Source organism: Marmota marmota, unplaced genomic scaffold (genome assembly GCF_001458135.2).
Source record: "Marmota marmota marmota unplaced genomic scaffold, marMar, whole genome shotgun sequence".
Lineage (NCBI taxonomy): Eukaryota > Metazoa > Chordata > Mammalia > Rodentia > Sciuridae > Marmota > Marmota marmota.
The window spans coordinates 97565-118994 of NW_026000001.1; the positions used below are offsets into that span (position 1 = coordinate 97565).

A 21430-nucleotide genomic window follows, 5' to 3' on the forward strand; every position below is an offset into this window, starting at 1 on the left:
ATCCCCTCCCCCTCTGGGGGAGGCCATGGCGTGAGGGCGAGACCAAGCCCCGGGGCCTTCGGGCGCCAGGCGGGGCATGGACCGGGGGCCGCCCCCATGAGGGTCCCGGCAGGGGGGCGCGCGCAGCAGCGGCAGGGCCATGGGGTCTCAGGTGTTGCAGATCCTGCGCCAGGGGGTGTGGGCCTCGCTCACCGGCGGTTGGTTCTTCGACCCGCATCAGAGCACCTTCTCCAACTGCTTTCACCTCTATGTCTGGATCTTCCTGCTCACCTTTCCCTTCTTGCTGTACATGGTGAGATGTTCCTGCCACCTGTTAACTCATGCCGGGACAGGGAGGGCAGGATGTCATGGAAGCAGCCTGGCAGGGACTCTGGACGTACTTAGGATGTTGGGCCCTGCAGTTTGGGTGTCTGCGAGGAGAGGCTAAATCCTTCTTTTCCTGGGTCGGGTGACCTTGAGCTTCTCATTTGATCTCTCTAGTTTTTAGTACTGCCTGCATGGAGGGGTGATGAGGCTTCTCCTGAATTTATGAATCCTAACCATGGCAGTGATGGCAGGTACATCCCAAAGGGGCAGGGCTATGTGAGAAGGGACCTGACTTGCTGCCACCTCCAGGTCCTGCCCCCCAGCTTGATGGTGGCTGGCGTGTACTGCCTCGTGGTTGCTATCATCTTCACTACCATCAAGACTGTGAACTATCGACTGCATGCCATGTTCGACCAGGGAGAGATTGTGGAGAAGCGCAACTCGACCATGGGGGAGCAGGAAGAAGAGCCTGCCCAGGGGGACAGCAGTCTGCCCAGGTGGGTGGGACAGGGATTGTGATGGGATTAAGGGTTCTTGCTGCCTAGGCCTGAACCTCTGGGGGTGGAGGAGGGGCTGAACATTGGCTCCCTGAGTGAATGCTACCTAGCACTTGTCCTGAAGTCATTCTGGAGTTTAGCTCCAGTCTGTTTCTCTTTCTATCTGCAGGGACCCTGGTGTGGAGATGACTGTGTTTCGGAAAGTGAGTTCCACACCCCCAGTGCGCTGCAGTTCTCAGCATTCCGTGTTTGGCTTCAACCAGGTCTCGGTGAGTGGCCCCAGACCTTGGCTTTTCCACTGCTCTTTTGGGAGCCAGTTCCTGTTGTGGGCAGGTCCTGAGTTGTTGGTTCCTTTGTGCCTCTTCTCTGCTCAGGAATTATTGCCCCGGATGGAAGACTCTGGACCCCTCAGGGGTAAGTGACTATTGCACAGGGTTGGGACATGGTAGCATGGAATGGGACGGTCTCCTGTGGCTGCTCCAGGATCCTGCTGATGCCTTTGGTGCTATGGGTTTCAGATATCAAGGAGCTGGTGCGGGAGCAGGGCAGCAACAATGTGATAGTGACCTCTGCCGATCGAGAGATGCTGAAGCTCAGTTCACAGGAAAAATTAAGTGAGTGGGCACTATAAGGCATTACTTGCAAGGAAAGACAGTTGTTAGCTAACTTTTGCTCCAATGTAGAATTCTCTTTTTACTGTCAGATGGGACATCCTCAGCGTTCCTTCCTAGATTGGCCCTCAGGGAAAGCAGAGTTCATTAAGCCCCCTTGGCCATCATTTTTTCTTCTATTATACAGTATATCCTGCTCTTGTTTTTTTTTAATTTTTTTCTTCTGACAGTTGGAGACCTTCCCCAGACACCCCCAGGAGCTGTCCCAGACCCCTCTCTCCCCAGCACAGACTCTTCAGAACGTTCTCCCCTGGCTGGAGATGGAGCTCCTTGGGGTGGGAGCAGCATGGTTGACACTCCCATGAGCCCCTTACTGAAGGGGAGCCTTAGCCAGGAGCTAAGCAAGAGCTTTCTGACCCTGACCCGGCCTGACCGGGCTCTGGTGAGGACCAGCAGTCGAAGGGAACAACACCGAGGAGCCAGCGGCTACCAGCCCCTGGATCGGCGGGGCTCAGGTGAGCCCACACCCCAGAAAGCTGGCTCATCAGATTCCTGCTTCAGTGGCACTGACAGGGAAACGTTGAGCAGCTTCAAGAGCGAGAAGACTAACTCAACGCACCTGGACAGCCCCCCTGGTGGACAAGCCCCTGAGGGCAGTGACACAGATCCTCCCTCTGAGGCTGAGCTGCCTGCCTCACCTGATGCTGGCGTCCCCTCAGATGATACACTGCGTTCCTTTGACACAGTCATCGGAGCAGGGACACCACCAGGCCCAGTGGAGCCACTCCTGGTTGTACGGCCTAAGGACTTGGCCCTACTACGGCCTAGCAAACGGCGGCCACCCATGCGAAGACACTCTCCACCTGGCCGTGCTCCTCGACGGTCCCTGCTTGAGGGAGGGGGCTTCTTCGAGGATGAAGACACCAGTGAGGGCAGCGAACTGAGCCCGGCCTCCAGTCTCCGATCACAGCGGCGCTACAGTACTGATAGCTCCTCATCTACTTCTTGCTACTCCCCTGAGAGCTCCCAGGGTGCAGCAGGGGGGCCTCGGAAGCGGCGGGCCCCTCATGGAGCTGAGGAGGGGACTGCTGTGCCCCCCAAAAGGCCCTATGGGACCCAGCGGACGCCCAGTACAGCCAGTGCTAAAACACATGCTCGTGTGCTAAGCATGGATGGGGCAGGGGGTGATGTCTTAAGGGCTCCCCTGGCCGGCTGCAAGGCTGAGCTGGAGGCCCAGGTGGGAGTGGAGCTCGCTGCTGGGGATCCTGCTGTGCTGACTGCTGAGGCCCGCAGTGGGCCTGCTGCCAACCAGCCAGGCTGGCGGGGGGAGCTGCCTGAGGAAGGTGCTGTTGGTGGAGGTGAGTGTAGGCTATGGGTGCAGGGGGCAGGAGGGGAGCTAGGGGGTTGGTTTGGGCAAGGGGCGGGCTGGAGTGGACTTGGTTAGCGTCAGCTCTGCCTCCCTCTCAGGCAGCAGATGGATGTGGACCAGTGATTGAATGATGTTATGTGCCAAACCTCTTGGGTCAGCAGGGTCCAGCCACCTGCTCCAAGTCCTGTGGTTAGCACCTGAGCCTCTGCTTCCGGAGGAGACTCATCATCCACGCTCATCATCCTGGCCACCAGTGGGGCAGGGCAGATCAGTGTCGTCCTTATTTCTAAATGAGGAAACCGAGGCATGAATGGCTAGGTGACCTGGCTGGGCTCCAGAGCCAGTGCGTTGTTGGACTAGGTCTGATCTTTAGCACCATACTAGAGCATCTGCCCCCACGTCACTCCCCCAGCTCTGTTCAAGCCTCTGTCACTTATGCTCGGGGCCTCTCTCTGGACAGCGACTGAGGAGACAGGCAAGCGGGACCGCTCAAGCAGTGTGAGGCGGACCCAAGCAATCCGGAGGCGCCACAACGCAGGCAGCAACCCCACCCCACCGGCCTCTGTCATGGGCTCGCCACCCAGGTTAGCATCTGCCACCTGGCCCAGGGGCCCAGGGGCCCAGCTGGCTCTGTGGTGCTGACCCAGGGCTGCCTTTTCCACAGCAGCCTGCAGGAGGCTCAGCGGGGCCGGGCTGCCTCCCACTCCCGGGCGCTGACGCTGCCCTCCGCCCTGCACTTCGCCTCTTCACTACTGCTGACCCGGGCTGGCACCAACGTGCACGAGGCCTGTACTTTTGACGACACCTCTGAGGGTGCTGTGCACTATTTCTACGACGAGAGTGGTGAGCCCCTCCTCAGCCTGCCCGGCACCTGTTTTGCTCTCCTGGGGCAGTCTTCATTCTGTTGGCAACAGCGCTGTCACTTAAGTCTGTGTTCAGCCCCATGGCAGGTGCTTTGCCTGTGTTCCCTCTACCGTCCTTACAGCCTCTCTGGGGTATGAGTGCCCTTGTCTTCCTTGCTTTGCTGATGGGAAACCAAGACCCACCAGAGGCTATAGCTGAGCAAATGGTAGAACAGAGATCCAAACCCAGGCTGGGCTGACCACAGACCCAGGCTTTTGACTTGCAGCCCCTTTCTTATTTAGGTTTTTATCCCTGGGGACTGGGCTGCCATGCCAAGGAGCACGTCACGGTGTTCTTTCTGATTTGATGGCCTTGGTGCCCTTGTGTGTCAGGCCTTGGCACTCCTGTTCCTGACTTGCTGCCTCGTCTCCCACTCTCCTGTCTCAGGTGTGCGACGTTCCTATACCTTCGGCCTGGCTGGAGGTGGCTATGAGAATCCAGTGGGGCAGCAGGGGGAGCAGGCGGCCAATGGAGCATGGTGAGTCTCCAGGCTGGGCCTTCTAAGGCCAGTGATGTGGTACACTACGTTTCAGAGAAGCACTCTAAACCTGGAGTTTTTTCTTTCTTTGCAGGGGTGGGGTAGGAGCCATGGCAGCTCCCTAGGAAGAGAGAAGTATGGGGAACAGTGAAGGACAGATTTGTGGGGATCCCTGGGAGCCTTGGCTCCTGGGCACTCCAAACAGGAAGCTTCCAGGACACTCAGGGCCCAGGGAGGAGGGGAAGAGAGTGCAATTTTGACAATGTGTGTTAGCTAGGATCTAGGATGGGGGCACTTCTGTCACCTGCCTCATCCTGAGCCTGGTACTCCTCTGTCCCTTGGGTTTCCAGTCATGGAATAGGCAGCCCCCCCTACCTGGCCTTGGCCTCAATTCCATGCCACCCTAGGTCTTGCTTATGGCTAGGATTCTCATGGCTGCTGTACCCACAGGGACCGCCACTCACATTCCTCCAGCTTCCACTCAGCTGATGTTCCTGAGGCAACAGGAGGCTTGAACTTGCTGCAGCCGAGGCCTGTGGTTCTTCAGGGTATGCAGGTGCGCCGGGTGCCGCTGGAGATCCCGGAGGTGAGCATCTACGGAAGGGCTGTGCAAGGAGTCTGTAGGGGTGAGCAGATCACTGAGGCTGGCCTTAGTTGAGAGCTTGCCCAGGTGCCAGGAGGGACAGGCTTCCTGAGGAAGAGTTCAGAAACTCCACTATGTCTATCCTGATCTTTGATGGTTAGCTGAGGATGTACAAGACTGAAGCTGAATGGCTCAGGAAGTTGTTCATTTGCTTATTCTGTGACTGTGTCTGGAGTACCTTCCTAATCCTGAGGGGTCCACGATTAACAGGTACAATGGGTGTTCACAGCGATACTTGCAAAAGTGACAGCTCAAATTCGCCGAACAGTGACCATACTCTTCCTTGTGCCTGACTCTGTGTGATTGTCTGGAATATTCTCTTCTAATGATTCTCCTTTTAGTATATTTGTCGATAGCATGCTTTTTTACTTGTAAAACTATTCCAATTTGGACAATAATTAATGCAGTCAGTGCAGTGATATGAGAAACATTAAGAATGCACGAACCATAATTTTTTCACCTGTACTCCCAGCTACTTGGGAGGCTGAGGCAGGAGGATCATTTGAGCCCAGGAGTTTGAGGCCAACCCAGGCAACGTAGTGAGACCCTGTCTGTGAGAAACACAAAAAAGCACAACCTCAGAGTTGAGAAAATAATCCTAAAAATGCATATGTACACATTTTACAGCCAGAGCCACAAGTAGATCCCAAGCAGTGGTAGGAGCCACCAAGCATTGTTTTCCTGAATCATTTATTATTTTTAACTATTGTGTAGAATTGGAAGCATTGTCCTTGCTGTCTAACTGATGGCCGCCTCCACAGTGGTTGTATATCTCTGCCTCTCTCCATGGTATCCTCAGAGGCCAGCACAGGGCCAGGCCTTTAGCTGTGTCCCCTGAGTGCTTCAGTGAAGGGCACAACAAGCCCAAAGAGGTGAAGTAACTCGCCCAGGGCCTCACAGCAGCTACATGGCATCCAGTCCATCCTCAGGACTGGGTACTTGTGTGGGTGGGGTGTCCCAGGGACAGTGATGGCTCCATCTGGGAAGACATGATATTTGTACGAGGTCCTGAAGGACAAGGCAAATTACATTGGGACTGGATGAAACAGGAGATTCTGCCTGAGTGGGGAAGATAGACGTGGGATTCTGTAACTCTGGTGCCTGGTAGGTCCCTGTAGCCATTGAGCTCCTAGCAGCCATTGTCCTAGGAACTTGGAGCAAGGAATAGGCCCTTGTAATGGAGGATCCAGGCAGAACATGGGGCCGCTAGATGGTGGGGTCATACTGTGCTGATGGATGTGGTCAACCAAGCTAGTGTGCTAGGGTGGGAGTGGTGCTACAAACCATGGCAGGGGTGGCGGGGCTGATGGCCGCGGCTGTGGGGACTGCAGTTTGACCTGCTGGACCAGGACTCCCTGCACGAATCCCAGGAGCAGACACTGATGGAGGAGGCACCACCCCGTGCCCAGCATAGCTACAAGTACTGGCTCTTTCCTGGCCGCTGGACCTCTGTGCGCTATGAGCGGCTTGCCCTGCTGGCTCTCCTGGACCGGTGAGTGCCTATCTGCTTTGGCCCGTAGTCCCCAGAAAGTCCTAGGGGTCCCAGGACCCTGGACTTTGAGACTGTGAACCAGTGGGGACAGTCATGGCTTCAGAGAACATAATGTGCCTTTGATGGTAGTGGCATTTCTTTAGGGTCCTTGGGTACGAGGGGTGGTCAAGTGGTAGGGAGTCGGGGTGAAGCAGCCACTGTAGTAATCCCATCTTTTTTTTAAATTTTTTTTTGGTTGTAGATGATATTTACCTTTATTTACTTATTTACTTTATGTGGTGCTGAGGAGCCAACCCAGTGTTTCACGTGTGCTAGGCAAGCACCCACCTCTGAGCCACAACCCTAGCCCAACCCATCTTTCTTTTTTTAGAGAATTTTTTTTTTTTTTAATATTTATTTCTTAGTTATTGGCGGACACAACATCTTTTGTTTGTATGTGGTGCTGAGGATCGAACCCCGGGCCGCACGCATGCCTGGCGAGCGTGCTACCGCTTGAGCCACATCCCCAGCCCATCAACCCATCTTTCTTAAAGCCCTGCTTAAGACAAACAATTCAGTCTGATTTATTTTATTTTTTGGCACTGGATGTTTAACCCAGGGGTACTCTACCATTGAACCACATCCCTAGCTGTTTTTATTTTTTATTTTGAGATAGGGTCTCCCTAAGTTGCTCAGGGTCTTGCTAAATTGCTGAGGCCACCCTTGAACTTGCTGTCCTCCTGCCTCAGCCTCCCGAGTCACTGGGATTATAGGTACATGCCACCATATCTGACTGGTCTGATTCTGTTGTTTTTACAGTACCAGGGGCACTCTACCACTGAACTACATCCCTTTTTATTTTTCATTTTGAGACAGGGTCTTGCCAAGTTTCTGAGGCTGGCCTTGAACTTGTGATCCTCCTGCCTTAGCCTCCTGAGTACCTGTGATTACAGGCATGTGCCACCATGCCTGGAAGTCTGTTGTTTTCTTTTGCCTCTGTCTTTGACTTGATATAAAAATGGAATGCCGTTAACTAAAAAGTTCACAATCATTTGTCTCACCTTTCCCAATTTTCAGAGGGGAAACAGGCCCAGAAAATCAGATAGAGCAGTCAGGTGATCTTTATTGCCTGCTATAGAGGACTTGGGCCTGGAACCCACTTCCTGGTTTCCTGTCCATTGGGCTTTGACCTGGCACCATGACTGAGTGCTTGTGGGGTACTGCTTGTGTTTATAATGGGGTGCCTGGCGTGGTGTGCCTCGCTTAGCCTACCATGAGCTAGACATAGGGAAGTCTTAAGAGTGTTGGCACCTGAAGCCTTTAGCATCTAGAAGGTCAAAGACTGGGATGGAGGGCAGCAACAGGATGGCTTCCTAGAGTAGATGCATCCTGGGCTCCCCCTGTGAGATAGTAGGTTTGAATCTTCAGAGGTCAAGAAGCTGGCACAGCCAGAGACCTGGAGATGGTCCTTTAGGACTGAACCCCTGTGCTGAGGCAGAAGGGCTATGCCTTGACTCACCTGTTTCTGCAGGACGCGGGGGGTGGTCGAGAACATCTTCGGCGTTGGGCTGAGCAGCCTGGTTGCTTTCCTGGGCTACCTGTTGCTGCTCAAGGGCTTCTTCACTGACATCTGGGTCTTCCAGTTCTGCCTGGTCATCGCCTCCTGTCAGTACTCCTTGCTCAAGGTCAGGCCTGGCTTCATGTGTCTCTTACCCCAATTTTCCTCAGACCTTCCCCTTCCCCCTACTGTAGGTCTGAGGGCTCTGAGCTAGGAAGCAGACAAGATGCTTAAGGTCCTTTGTAGGCAGCCACCCATCTGATAGTTGAGAACACTAAGCTCAAGGCACTTGAGGGTCCTGCTCTGATTCCAGTGTCTCATGCTCCTGTGGGCACTGGCTCTTGTTGTCAACATAGCCCTATCTCTTTCAGAGTGTGCAGCCTGATGCGGCATCTCCCATGCACGTGAGTACCCTTGAGCAGCACCTCTCACCAGGAGGCCCTGGGAGGGGCTGAAGGCAGGTGGGAGGAGGTCATAGCAGGAAAGAGGCGGGGCTCCCTCACTAGCCCCATTGCCTCCACCCTGCCTGGCTCTCTAGCTTGGACCCAGGGCCAGCCCAGGAGCATGTGGGCATGTCCACATGCCTCTGGGGTCGTCAGCAAGGAAGGCCAGCTCCTCATAGGCTGACTCCTCAGGGCCACAACTGGGTGATCGCATACAGCCGGCCCGTCTACTTCTGCATCTGCTGCCTGCTCATCTGGCTGCTGGATGCCCTGGGCTCAGCACAGCCCTTCCCGCCCGTCTCCCTCTATGGCCTCACACTCTTCTCTGCCTCTTTCTTCTTCTGTGCCCGAGATGTGGCCACTGGTGAGGCCTGGCAGGGTAGAGGTGGTCTGGGAGAGTAAGCCCAGGAGGGTGGGCAACAGACTGACCAGCCCTCATTTTCTCTCCCCGCCAGTGTTCACCTTATGCTTCCCTTTCGTCTTCCTCCTGGGCCTCCTGCCCCAGGTCAACACCTGCCTCATGTACCTGCTGGAGCAGATAGATATGCATGGCTTTGGGGGCACAGGTATGATGTCCGCAGGTGGCTTGGGGGTGGGGTAGTATCAGGCCCTAGAGGACCTATGAATTGGGTCTGTGGCTCCAGCCCTTGCTGATCCACCTTCTTCATCTAGACCCCTGACAAGATATAGGCCCCTGCCTTCCTCTAGCACGTGGTATCAACCTGAGAGTGCCAAAAGTTTCGAAGCCCCCCAGGGCTGGGCAAGCAGAGAGCAGTTGGCTAGGGGTGATGTCCTGGGAGTTGGGCTTCTGGGAGTTGGATGGTGGGCAGGGGTGAGGTGGGCATGCCCACATGTAAGAGCTGGGTCTTGCCTACTCCTCCGTGCCATGCAGCTGCTACCAGCCCGCTCACTGCAGTCTTCAGTCTTGCTCGCAGCCTTCTGGCCGCTGCCCTTCTCTACGGCTTCTGCCTCGGGGCCATCAAGGTAAGGTGGCCTGCAGGATGGGGGGCATGCTGAAGTCTGTGGGATTGTTGGGACAGGGCCATGAATTGGGCTCAGCAGCGGCTTCTCATGTGGGGACACCCCCGCCCCCATGCTTACCCTCACCTCTCTTGACCAGCATGCTTCTCTCCCCAGACTCCTTGGCCAGAGCAGCACGTCCCTGTCCTCTTCTCAGTCTTCTGTGGCCTCCTGGTGGCGCTGTCCTACCATCTGAGCCGGCAGAGCAGCGACCCCACTGTGCTCTGGTGGGTGCTGCATGTGCCTGTCCATGCACACATGTGTGCGTGCTCCATGGATGTGCGTTTGTGTCTGTGGGCCTGGGCATCGTGCATGTGCCTGTGACCCACATGGATCCTGGTCTCCTGTGGCCCTGGAGGCCTGTGCTAGGAAGAGCAGCAGCCCCACCCCCTGACTGTTTTTCCCCCCAGGTCCCTGGTACGGAGCAAGCTCTTCCCTGAGCTAGAGGAGCGGAGCCTGGAGACGGCCCGAGCTGAGCCCCCAGACCCGCTACCAGAAAAAATGCGCCAGTCTGTGGTGAGGGGGCGGGAGTGTGGGTCTCTGGTAGGGAAATGGTGGCAGGGCCAGGGCTCGGTGTGCAGGCCCTGGCATTGGGCAGTGAGCTGTGTTTTCCACCTCTCAGCGTGAGGTCCTGCACTCCGACCTGGTGATGTGTGTGGTGATTGCTGTGCTCACCTTCGCCATCAGCGCCAGCACCGTCTTCATTGCCCTAAAGGTTCGTGTGGTGCAGTTAGCCCTTCTTGGGTCTTGGCAGGAGAGTGTTGGACCTGAGGCCCTGAGAGGCCCCTGCCTGGTCTGGTGGGCTGAGCCCCTGAGTAAGCATCTGGTCTCTCTCTCTGCAGTCGGTGCTGGGTTTTGTATTGTACGCGCTGGCCGGGGCAGTGGGCTTCTTCACACACTACCTGCTGCCACAGCTGCGCAAGCAGCTGCCCTGGTTCTGCCTCTCACAGCCCGTGCTGAAGCCATTGGAGTACAGCCAGTATGAAGTGCGCGGTGAGTGCACCCTCCTACCGTACCTCCCCTCCGAACCTCCCCTCCAATGCCTGATGCACCACCCTTCAGGCCCAAGCACTGAGTGGCCTGGTGGGAGTCTTGGTCTTCTTGGCTCAGGGTGACAGTAGGGGGCAGTCTTCGCCATCGCTGCCCTCTCCACCCTGACCCTGCCACCCATCCCTGCTCTCTTGTGCCCACTCTTCTCACCATGACCTGGCATGGCCCTGTTATGCTCTCAGCCCACGTGTGCCTCCCCTTTTCTGCCTTCCTTGTCTCTGAGGAGATGGAAAAAGTAGAATTCCAGGGCCCTGAAGGGATCTCTTGTCCAGAATGCAAACTGGTCTCTGCTGGACTAGAGCCATCCGGTGTGCATTGTTGCTGGGCTGTGCAGCAACTTAAAATATTCTCCAACCTGTGTTTAATCATCTTGAATTGTGATAAGGAAGGTCACATTTCTCGTTTTTCTAAACAATGGGAGGTTTTGGGCCACTGGGCCAGTATCCCTCTGTAGTTTTTACCAGCTTGAGTCAGGGAGCCTTGCCCCTCAGAAGGGTCTGTGGCTTGGGGTCACCATGTGCTTGTCCTCCCAGCCTGCTGTACATCACCTTTGCCATCCCCAGTGAGTAGCCTTCATCAGCCTTGTTTCCGTAGATAGTAAACAGGACAAATCACCAGCCCTAAGCCTGTGGTGAGACCAGTGGTATGCAGAGCTCTGGCTCTGCTAGGGCCCGTTACTTTATTTCAACTGCCAAAGATCAGTTCCTCCTCACCGTGCTGAAATTTCTGGGGACCCAGGATACACAGATCCTGGTTTGTCCGCCCTCCTTGGTTTTCTCCGGTCCTGCTGTGGTTAGTCTTCTGGATCCCAGGGAAGAGGGGCATATGTGGGGGACCAGGTGCTGGGCAACAGTTCTACCTCCATGTTGCAGGCGCTGCCCAAGTGATGTGGTTTGAGAAACTGTATGCTGGCCTGCAGTGTGTCGAGAAGTATCTCATCTACCCTGCCGTGGTGCTCAATGCTCTCACAGTGGATGCCCACACTGTTGTCAGCCACCCGGACAAATTCTGCCTCTAGTGAGGACTACCGTGCTACCTATCTTCCCATTTGATTCCCATTGGGGAAACTAAGGCCCAGAGAGGGAATGGGTAATGGGTGGTGACCAAGATTGCCCAGAAAGCCAAAGTGGGGCCCCAATTCCTGATGCACTTTACCTGCACTGGAGGGATGAGCCTGAGAGTCACTGGTTCAAGAGAACAGATGCTACCTGAATAGAGAGAGCTGAGGAATAGGGTTGCACTCTGGCCAGGGTAGGTGAGAGATGGGGCATGTGCACCCACTGCCTCCTAAGCCCTGCTGAACTCACCCACAGCTGCCGGGCACTGCTGATGACTGTGGCTGGTCTGAAGTTGTTGCGCTCGGCCTTTTGCTGCCCACCTCAGCAGTACCTGACCTTGGCCTTCACAGTCCTGCTCTTCCACTTTGACTACCCACGCCTCTCCCAGGGCTTTCTGCTGGACTACTTCCTCATGTCCCTGCTCTGCAGCAAAGTGAGCGGGGAGTGGGGGCTGTGGCTTAGAATTCTTCAGCCTGGGGGGTGGGGGGAAGAATGTCCCTGGGGCCTGTCACCTGCCTCTCGGACAATCCTGCTGTTGGCTGTTCAGGGAAGAGGTTATCTCTGTCTCTCCTTGCAGAGAGGAAGCTGAGGCTTAAAGAGGTGGAATGACTTGCCTTAGGCCCTCCAGGGAATTGACAGTCAACCAGGATTTGACCCCATGTCTGTCCAACCCTATAACCACCTTTCTCAGAAACAGCATAGTTAGGACCCGACCTTGACCTCTGGAAAAGAGCCAGACTCTGAGCTCTTCCTCTCTGCCAGCCTTGGCCCTAGAGAACAGTTCAGAATTGTTTCAGAAGCCCTGGGGCCTGTGCATGTAGATATTTTGCTAGACCATTGGATTTCGCACTCAGGGTTTGAGACGGGTCACTTTGAACAAAGGACCATTCCCTACTGTGTGCATGATGCCCGTTATGGTGGCTGGGATTCCTACAGGCCTGAGCCTTTCTCACTCACAGGGGTGCTCACTTTTTGTTTCTGGCCAGGCCCAGGGTGGTGGGCCTCCCAACTTGGCTCCTCTGAGGCCATGACCTGGGACTATTAATATTCAGTCCCACTGTCCACAGCATTACTACTGACCAAATTGCATGGCCTGAGCAAGTCATTTATTTTCTCTTCCTTCTCTGAATCTCACCTTAAGCCATCTATAAAATGGAAACAGCTTCCAGGGTCATCACGTGAATTAAATGGTTAATGTGCCCTTAGAGCACAGTCAGGAGTTGGTCATGATATCAAGTGCCTCAAGCCAGAACCATAGAGAAGGTGCTGGGAATGATACTGAGCTGGACCCCACATAGGCACCCAGTGGGACCCCAGGGTTCTGAAGGAGGCCATGTGTCTGGGGGGCTTGGCAGACCCCACCTTCATGAGTGATACTACACGTCTTTTGTGTCTCTTGCCCACCCTGCAGCTGTGGGACCTGCTGTACAAGCTGCGTTTTGTGCTGACCTACATCGCTCCCTGGCAAATCACCTGGGGCTCGGCCTTCCACGCCTTTGCCCAGCCCTTCGCAGTGCCACGTATCTGCTGCCTGCTTTCTGGGTGGGGTGGGCAGGGAGGGCTGTGGCCTGGGGCTGCAGGGAATGGGGAGGGAGTCTGGGAGATCCTGTGTGTCTGCTGTCTCCTTGACTTACGCCCAGACTCGGCCATGCTGTTTGTCCAGGCCCTGCTCTCAGGGCTCTTCTCCACACCCCTCAATCCTCTACTGGGCAGTGCAGTGTTCATCATGTCTTATGCAAGGCCTCTCAAGTTTTGGGAGCGTGACTACAAGTGAGTGTTATGGGAAAAGGAGCAAGTGCCTGGCCGGGGAGGGGGAGGGGGTTTGAAGCCCAGACTGGACAGTGCCCAGCAGCAAGTGTGTGAATGCTTGGGCATAGCGGGGACACTGTGGAAGCAGATCCCATGAGAGCAAACCCTGCACCTAGACAAAGCCTCAGGGAGATAGGTGGGCCTGGATGAGATGCCAGTTTCCCCAAGTCCTGGCTGTGTGGTCTGGGTGAGTCCTTTCATGTCCCTGAGCCTGTCCTCCTTATCTGTGACAGTGTTACTAGTGCTATCATAGGTAGTTTCTGTTCATAGCACAGGGGTGTGGACTTGGAGAGGACCTGGGTGGAGCCTGGGTAGGAGGTCTCGACAGGTGGAAATCGTCACCATTGTCGGTGGCTGCGCCTTTTCTGATGCCATCGCTCTCTTGAACAGCACTAAGCGTGTGGATCATTCCAACACCCGCCTGGTGACGCAGCTGGACCGGAACCCTGGTGTGTATCCAGCTGTCCAGAGGCTCCGGGCAGGGCTTCCCCTAAAGGGAGCCATTCTCACGTGTCACTTTGGTCATTTGTCTATCTGCCCTGGTCCCAGGCGCTGATGACAACAACCTCAATTCCATCTTCTATGAGCACTTGACGCGCTCACTGCAGCACACGCTGTGTGGGGACCTGGTGCTGGGCCGCTGGGGCAACTATGGCCCTGGTGACTGCTTCGTCCTGGCTTCCGACTACCTCAATGCACTAGTGCACCTCATCGAGGTTGGCAATGGCCTTGTCACCTTCCAGCTGCGTGGCCTTGAGTTCCGGGGTGAGCCTCAGGGCTGAGCCTGGGAATGGGGGTGCAGGCATGCTTGGGTCCTGAGCAGTGCATTGTGTGCAGGGACTGCATTCATGTCCAGTTTGGCTTGGGTGACCTCAGGCAAGGAGCTCTTGCTCCCTGGGTCAAGGTTTCCCAGTCTAAGCTGTGAGGTGACAGGTTTTCCAGCCAAGCCCTCTGTGTGCCTTGACTTTGGGTCTGTACTGACGCCAGAGATGGCTACAGTCAAAGTTGGGGGCTAGAGTTCTGGGTTCTTGTACTAACTTCACCTGGCCTGCTCTGTGGTCTCAGGCTAGGCCTCATTCAGGCACCACGCACAGCCCCTAGAGAGCAGGGCTAGTGTCTTCCTGCCTCTACCTTTCAGGAAGACATACAGGATGCAGCTTCTCAGGAAGCCCAAGAGTGTATAGCTCATGGGCACTATGACCTTGAGCAAGTCCCTTCTGCTCTTTGAGGTTCCGTCTTTACCCCTATAAATGAGGGAGCAGACCCCTGCCTCTTCCACTCTCCCTCACCATGGCTGCTGGGAATTAAGAGAAAGAAGGGGTTCACTTGCCATTCACTCAGTAACCTTTCCACACACTATGCCTGGTGGAGGGTGAGTGGCAGCAGCCCTCGAGTGCTACATTGGCCTCTTGCTGGGGGAGGCAGGCAAGGATTGTCCTAGTGTCCCTGACTGGGCACTCTTCCCCCACAGGCACGTACTGCCAGCAGCGTGAGGTGGAGGCCATCACCGAAGGTGTAGAGGAGGATGAGGGCTGCTGCTGCTGTGAGCCTGGCCATTTGCCACGGGTCCTGTCCTTCAATGCCGCCTTTGGGCAGCGCTGGCTGGCCTGGGAGGTGACGGCCAGTAAGTACGTGCTGGAGGGCTACAGCATTAGCGACAACAACGCCGCCTCCATGCTGCAGGTCTTTGACCTCCGCAAGATTCTCATCACCTACTATGTCAAGGTATGGCCGGCAGGCACCTGGTAGGCAGCAGCGTCTCTGCTGGTGGATGCTCTCTGACCAGGAGCATCCCAAGTTCTGTTTTCTAGAATGTTGGAAGCCTGTTTGATCCAAGGGAAGCAGAGGCCTCAATTTAATCATGCTCCACAGTGCCACCACCAGATAGCAGAGGTGAAATGATCAATGTGAGACTCCAGAATTAGGAAAAAAAAAGACAGAGCTGGGCATTGAACCCAGGCCTAGGGTTAGCCAGTATGCTCTGTGCCTCCACCTGGGTGCTCCAAGCTAGGCCAGAGGATCTTGAGATCTGTTTGGCATGGTGGGGATTGGTGGGGCCTGTGGGTGTTGAATGATATAGGGCTCCTTCTCAGGGTTCTGTGCACCTGGAAAGTTACCTCCCTTGTCATGGCTCAGTACAACCCTTGAGAAGTGTGGTATTGTGGTCTGAGATGACAGACATGATGAGGCTTTATGGTGATCAGAACAGGATACTGCAGGGGTGAGGTGGGTGGTGATCACACAGGCCTCCATGTGCTCCTAGGATTTGCCTTGGAGCTTCGCATGGGGCTTGGCACGTTTCCTGCTGGGGGCCAGGGGAGCCTGTCCTCCTCGGGTTCCCCCTTGGGTAAACACAAGTAGCTCCCAGCTGTCTTTTTTGCACCCCATAGACAACCTACTCATGTCACATGTTACAGCAACTGTAATTTCCGTTGGTCTTTTTGTCCTCTGAACTCTTGGAGAACAGTTTGAGGCTCCCCCTACTTTTTTTTTTTTTTTTTAAGAAGAGTTTTTTTTTTTTTAATATCTTCACCTTTATTTATTTATTTTTATGTGGTGCTGAGGGTCTCATGCACGCGAGGCAAGCGCTCTACTGCTGAGCCACAACCCCAGTCCCTCCCCCTACTTTTTCTAAGACATGGTCCAGAATGGGACAGTCTCAGTCCCAGGTCACCCAAAGGTCAAGGTCCTATCCATCTTCCTGTCCCATCTTGAGAGCTGTGCCCAGTCACCCTGCTGCCTCACAGAGACCCCACTCAAAGCCACGAGCAGCCCTCTGATCTTGGGCCTGAGCTGGTAGGTTGAGATGAGCCCTGCCTGGCTCATTGTCCCATGGGAAGCTGCCTCAGGTTGGGCAGAGGAGCCAGAGGACACAGGGATGGCACTGCTAAAGATGTGTGGAGCATGGGGTGAAGTCTGGAAGGCTGGGGGTGCAGGGGAGGCAGCCATGCGGGGCACATGGAGGGCCCAGTGTAGGAGGCAGTGCTGGGGACATGTCCTGTTCAGCCCTTGAGATGGGCCAGGCAGGCCCAGCCCTTTCCGTACAGCTTTGGCCACCCCTTGGTGCCTCCTCCGCATCTTGCCCTTCCTGTGGGTGTCACTGAGTACAGTGGGTGGCAGATGTGGTGCAGCCCTTAGCCAGAGCCATGAGCCCCCACGGATGCCTGTGGCCATACCTTGTATTCAGGGTTAGCCCTTCTAAGCCAGGTGGTTCGAGACCCTGCCACATTCTTTAGCCACCCTTGGGAGAGGAGGAGCCAGGGTGATTGACCTCATTACAGCTGAGGTGATGGCCTCAGACTGGTCCTGAGGACAGTGATGTGAGAGCAAGAAGGCCCACAGCTGCAAGGCCTGTGCAGCGGTGAAGTGCACCCAGACAATACCTGGACCTAATGACTCTTAGGCACTGCTCTCAGGTGGGAGCTCTTGCTGCTTACGGGCCCAGGTCTTCATTTTCTCCCTGAGAGTCACTCTGAGGCTGTCACAGGAAGAATGACACTGGCAAGTTAGCCAGGCACTAATGTGTGCCTGGCCAGCTCCTCCCCCTGCCCCTGCAGCACTGTTTTCTGGGGGCTGTGATGGTTCCCAGAGAGTGGAGACATTCTAGGTGGTCAGGAAGGCCAGTCTGGAGCCTAAGGCTGCCCCATAGCCATTCTGCCCCCTCATGCCATTACTTTTCTGATGCCTTCTTGGTAAAGCAACGGCTCAGCCGTCCCTAGACTGTCACTCATCTGCCTGTGCTAAAGCCATGCCAGAGCCTCCATCCCAACACAGCCATTAACTTCAGGTGTTCTCCCCTGCCAGGAATTGTAGGAGACCTTGGCTGTTTCCATCTTGTACCCTGGTCATTTTACTCAGGTTCTTGACTTCTCCATGCCCCACTATAGGCACCTTGCTGGACACTCCGTTGCCCAGGATACTTCCTTTTTTAGAGAGAATTTTTTAATATTTATTTTTCAGTTTTCAGTGGACACAACATCTTTATTTTATTTGTATGTGGTGCTGAGGATCGAACCCAGCGCCCCGCGCATGCCAGGAGAGTGTGTTACTGCTTGAGCCACATCCCCAGCCCTGCAGGATACCTTCTATTTTTGGCCAGCTACCAGCTGCATAACCCTCTCCAGCCCAGACTTTCCCACCTCTTAAGCCACACAAAGCGCTGACCCCATTGGCTTTGTCTCAGGGTGGCACATGGAATCCCTGTAACCTCAATGGCTGCAGCTGCCAGCCTCATGCTGCCTCTCCATCCCAGTGGTGCCAGCTACCTGCCTTCCTAAAACTCCTCTCCCTTTGCCCAACTCCTACTTAGACATCAGCAGTGCTTCTAAATAAGAGGTCCAGGAGCCCCCAACTTCAGGCACAAGGTTCTGTGCCTCTGCCTTTTTTCTGAGGAGAAGGCCCTGTTACTGTCATGCTTCGGCTGCCTAAAGTAACCTGAGATCTGGATCCCACAGCATCTTCAAATTCCAGCTCAGCCTGCCCTGCTGTGTTGACATGGGGCAAGACTGTCATTTGTCAGTGCCTCTTTACAAATGGGTTAGGTGCTAGGGCCTACAGCACAAGGTGAGCAGGTACTGTATACAAGCATCTGCTGCAGGGTGGGACCCTCCAAGTCCGCTTTGTAAGTGGGGGCACTTCCTACTGGCCTCCCACCCTCCATGGCCCTGGGTTGGGGGTGGAGCTCACTTGCCCTTGTGGCCTTGGGGAGCTGAGCTGAACTGCAGAAGGTGGATATCCTAGGAAACACTTTAACTAGGCTGGGGCAGAAGTTTTTCATGTTTCCCCCCAGTGCTGGGGCAGGGGTGGGCTGCCCTCCACACAGTCCAACACCTGCTCCTCCTCTCCCAGAGCATCATCTACTATGTGAGCCGCTCCCCAAAGCTGGAGGCCTGGCTGAGCCACGAGGGCATCGCAGCTGCTTTGCGGCCCGTTAGAGCCCCCGGCTATGCCGACTCAGATCCCACCTTTTCGCTGAGTGTGGATGAGGACTATGACCTTCGCCTTTCCGGCCTCTCGCTGCCTTCCTTCTGTGCTGTGCACCTCGAGTGGATCCAGTACTGCGCCTCCCGGCGTGGCCAGGTTGGGCCACCACTACCCTGGGGCTGCCCCCACCAGGCCTCTGGGGACCTGAACCCTCTTCCACTTCTCCCCTTCCCATTTGGGTTCTTCTCACCCTGAGACTCCCTTGGCCTGGGCCCTGGCCCCTACCTCAAGTTCCCAGTCCCAGGTCTGAATGGGGCTCTGGGGATGGGGCTCCTTGTGCCACAGCCCGTGGACCAGGACTGGAACTCGCCGCTGGTCACGCTGTGTTTTGGCCTGTGTGTACTGGGCCGCCGAGCCCTGGGGACAGCCTCTCACAGCATGTCTGCCAGGTGAGTGCATGTGTCCCGCTGGTCCTACTACTCTCCCTTCACCCATGCGTGCAGAGCTCAGTGGCTCTGGAAACCGAGTTGGTCTTTCCTGTTGGTGTAGCTTGTTTCATATGGGCCAGGCGCTTCTCAGTCATCACTTTGCCTGTTCCTCAGCACTCTGAGGGACATGGGCAGAGACTGGCTTCCTTGGAGAGATGTGAAAACTGAGGTTCAGTGTGAGGAAAGGTCTCAGCTCACATGATTCAGAAACCTGAGATGCCTGGCTCCTTCCCACCCCTCGTTCACCTCCATGTTCCTCCTCCCTGACCAGCCTGGAGCCCTTCCTCTATGGCCTACACGCTCTGTTCAAGGGGGACTTTCGCATCACCTCCCCACGTGATGAGTGGGTCTTTGCCGACATGGACCTGCTTCACCGTGTAGTGGCACCTGGGGTTCGCATGGCTCTCAAGCTTCACCAGGTGGGAGAGTGGTGTGCCCAGGCTGCTTGGGCAGGTGGGGGCTGAAGGCTCACTCAGTGCAGGGGCCCCTGACTCCTGCCCTCCCATCCCGCCTGCCAGGACCACTTCACATCCCCAGATGAATATGAGGAACCTGCGGCCTTGTATGATGCCATTGCAGCCAACGAGGAGCGGCTGGTCATTTCACATGAAGGTGACCCAGCCTGGCGTAGTGCCATCCTCAGCAACACACCCTCCCTGCTGGCACTGCGCCACGTCATGGACGATGCATCTGATGAGTACAAGATCATCATGCTAAACCGCCGCCACCTCAGCTTCCGAGTCATCAAGGTGGGGATGGCCTACCTCCCTTCAGCCCAGGCCCCTGTCCGTGGAGCTAGATCCCTGACCCTCAGTGTGGCTGCCCACAGGTGAATCGCGAGTGCGTGCGTGGCCTGTGGGCTGGGCAGCAGCAGGAGTTGGTGTTCCTGCGTAACCGCAACCCTGAGCGTGGCAGCATCCAGAACGCCAAGCAGGCACTCCGCAACATGATCAATTCCTCCTGTGACCAGCCACTGGGCTACCCCATCTATGTGTCACCCCTCACCACCTCACTGGCTGGCAGCCACCCCCAGCTGCGAGCGCTGTGGGGCGGCCCCATCAGCCTGGGCGCCATCACCCGCTGGCTCCTGCGCAGCTGGGAGAGGTGAGCCCTCGCCGCCACCCCTAGTCCATAAGGCTTCGTAAAGGGCTGAGGTGCTGGGCTTCAGAGGGAGCATAGGTGCAGTTCCTGCCTAGGTCTTCAAGTGAGGAAGTGCTGGAGCTAGGGCTTGAACCCCAGAAAATGGCCCCTCCCAGAACTGATGTGAGCTGTCATCCCCAGAGGTGTCCCCTTTTCCCTAGAGCTGACAGTGGCCTTTCATCTTTAAGCATAATTGAAAACTCTGTCAAAAGGCCCTTAGAGGTGAGGACCTGGGGCTCCCAGACATTGGATGACTTGTTCTGGGGGTGGGGACTTATGCTCATGAGGCCTGTGGCCACAGCCTTGTCTTTCCCGACCCTTTCATCTCCCCACCTCCAGGCTTCATAAGGGCTGTGGTGCTGGCTGCAATAGCGGTGGGAATGTGGATGACTCGGACTGTGGTGGGGGCAGCGGCCTGACTTCCCTCAGTGCTAATCCCCCCTTGGCACACCCGACGCCTGAGAATACAGCAGGTGAGCAGGCAAGGCTGGGCTGACTTGGTGGGTGAGGATGGCAGCCGAGCTGAAGTCTGCTCCCTTATCTGTGTCTTACAGGCAGTGGCGACCAACCCCTCCCACCAGGCCCTGGCTGGGGGCCGCGGCCTTCTCTGAGCAGCTCTGGTGATGGACGCCCCCCTGCTCTATTGCAGTGGCCTCCCCCTCGGCTCCCTGGTCCACCCCCTGCCTCACCTGTTCCCACTGAGGGTCCCCGGTCCTCGCGGCCCCCTGGTCCTGGTCTCGGTTCTGAGGGGCCCAGTGGAAAGTGGAGCCTGGGGGGTCGGAAGGGTCTGGGAGGATCTGATGGAGAACCAGCCTCAGGGAGCCCCAAAGGAGGCACCCCCAAATCTCAGGTAAAGGGCCTGTTGGGGGGTTGGGTTGCAGAAGGCTCAATCCTGCTCTCCTGCCAACCTGTCTCTTCTCCCCCAGGTGCCTCTCCAGACCTCAGCCTCAGCCCGGATGGCAGCTCTGAGGCCTCACCCCCCAGAGCAGCACAGGATATTTCTTGCTTGGACAGCAGTGCTCCCGAGAGTGGTACACCCACTGAGGCCCCAGCTGACTGGCCTGTCCCTGCTGAGGAACGCGAAAGTCCGGCTGCCCAGCCACTGCTGGAGCACCAATACTGAGCAGCCTGGCGTCCACTGGATCCCATCATAGGACTCAGTAACTTGGACTTCCTCTGCTGCCTCTGGCCCTCTCTGTTGGACCACAGAACTGAGTGGCTTTGGCTCCCACATCTGAACCCTGACCTCTGGCTGCCTCAGCCAAAGTACCAGAACTGAATGGCCTGGACCTCTGACCTTGACCCCTGATCTCATTCCTAATTTACGGCCTGGGTACCCCAAACTGAGGCAGTCAGCTTCCCAGCCAGGCCCTAAAAGCCAAACCCATGGGCTGGTCCCGCTTTGAGCCCATGGCCAGGACTGACTTGGTCCCTGGGCCTGCACTGCCTGCAAGGGTGGTCCCCTTGTCCTGGACCTGGGGCTTGAAATGTGGCAAGGGTTGTTTTTTTTTTTTTTTTTTTTTTTTTTTTTTTGGTCATTTTTTTTTTCGTGCTTCAGAGACACCAGAATTAATAACACTATTTTTGATTTTGATTGGCAGTTTCTTCTCTCTGAAAATGGGTATAGGGTAGCGATGGGGGCTAAGGGTGGATGTGCATGGAA

At 55.9% G+C, this 21430-nt stretch overlaps 1 protein-coding gene across 7 annotated transcripts in view; it reads left to right on the plus strand.

Annotated features, from left to right (window-relative positions):
• The window catches only part of Pcnx3 (pecanex 3), a 21430-nt gene extending 69 nt beyond the window's left edge, over positions 1-21361 (plus strand). The window contains exons 1-35 of one of the 7 annotated variants that reach the window (XM_015503100.2): positions 1-292; positions 616-803; positions 973-1072; positions 1178-1217; positions 1322-1417; positions 1645-2772; positions 3196-3367; positions 3448-3626; positions 4074-4164; positions 4615-4750; positions 6139-6299; positions 7810-7963; positions 8208-8240; positions 8472-8643; positions 8735-8845; positions 9172-9263; positions 9417-9526; positions 9710-9815; positions 9922-10014; positions 10142-10292; positions 11222-11366; positions 11663-11840; positions 12819-12927; positions 13048-13177; positions 13607-13665; positions 13766-13981; positions 14688-14941; positions 18065-18295; positions 18485-18588; positions 18899-19046; positions 19146-19376; positions 19457-19731; positions 20107-20240; positions 20322-20617; positions 20694-21361. The exon at positions 1-292 is cut by the window's left edge and continues 69 nt beyond it. In XM_015503100.2, the coding sequence (XP_015358586.1) occupies positions 140-292; positions 616-803; positions 973-1072; positions 1178-1217; positions 1322-1417; positions 1645-2772; positions 3196-3367; positions 3448-3626; positions 4074-4164; positions 4615-4750; positions 6139-6299; positions 7810-7963; positions 8208-8240; positions 8472-8643; positions 8735-8845; positions 9172-9263; positions 9417-9526; positions 9710-9815; positions 9922-10014; positions 10142-10292; positions 11222-11366; positions 11663-11840; positions 12819-12927; positions 13048-13177; positions 13607-13665; positions 13766-13981; positions 14688-14941; positions 18065-18295; positions 18485-18588; positions 18899-19046; positions 19146-19376; positions 19457-19731; positions 20107-20240; positions 20322-20617; positions 20694-20921 (6204 nt within the window). In that variant the 5' untranslated portion in view covers positions 1-139 and the 3' untranslated portion in view covers positions 20922-21361. Of the gene's footprint in view, positions 293-615; positions 804-972; positions 1073-1177; positions 1218-1321; positions 1418-1644; positions 2773-3195; positions 3368-3447; positions 3627-4073; positions 4165-4614; positions 4751-6138; positions 6300-7809; positions 7964-8207; positions 8241-8471; positions 8644-8734; positions 8846-9171; positions 9264-9416; positions 9527-9709; positions 9816-9921; positions 10015-10141; positions 10293-11221; positions 11367-11662; positions 11841-12818; positions 12928-13047; positions 13178-13606; positions 13666-13765; positions 13982-14687; positions 14942-18064; positions 18296-18484; positions 18589-18898; positions 19047-19145; positions 19377-19456; positions 19732-20106; positions 20241-20321; positions 20637-20693 lie in introns of all 7 variants that reach the window. The other 6 variants (XM_015503102.2, XM_015503101.2, XM_015503103.2 and 3 more) reach the window with 6 other exon arrangements.
• Positions 21362-21430: the final 69 nt, after the last annotated feature.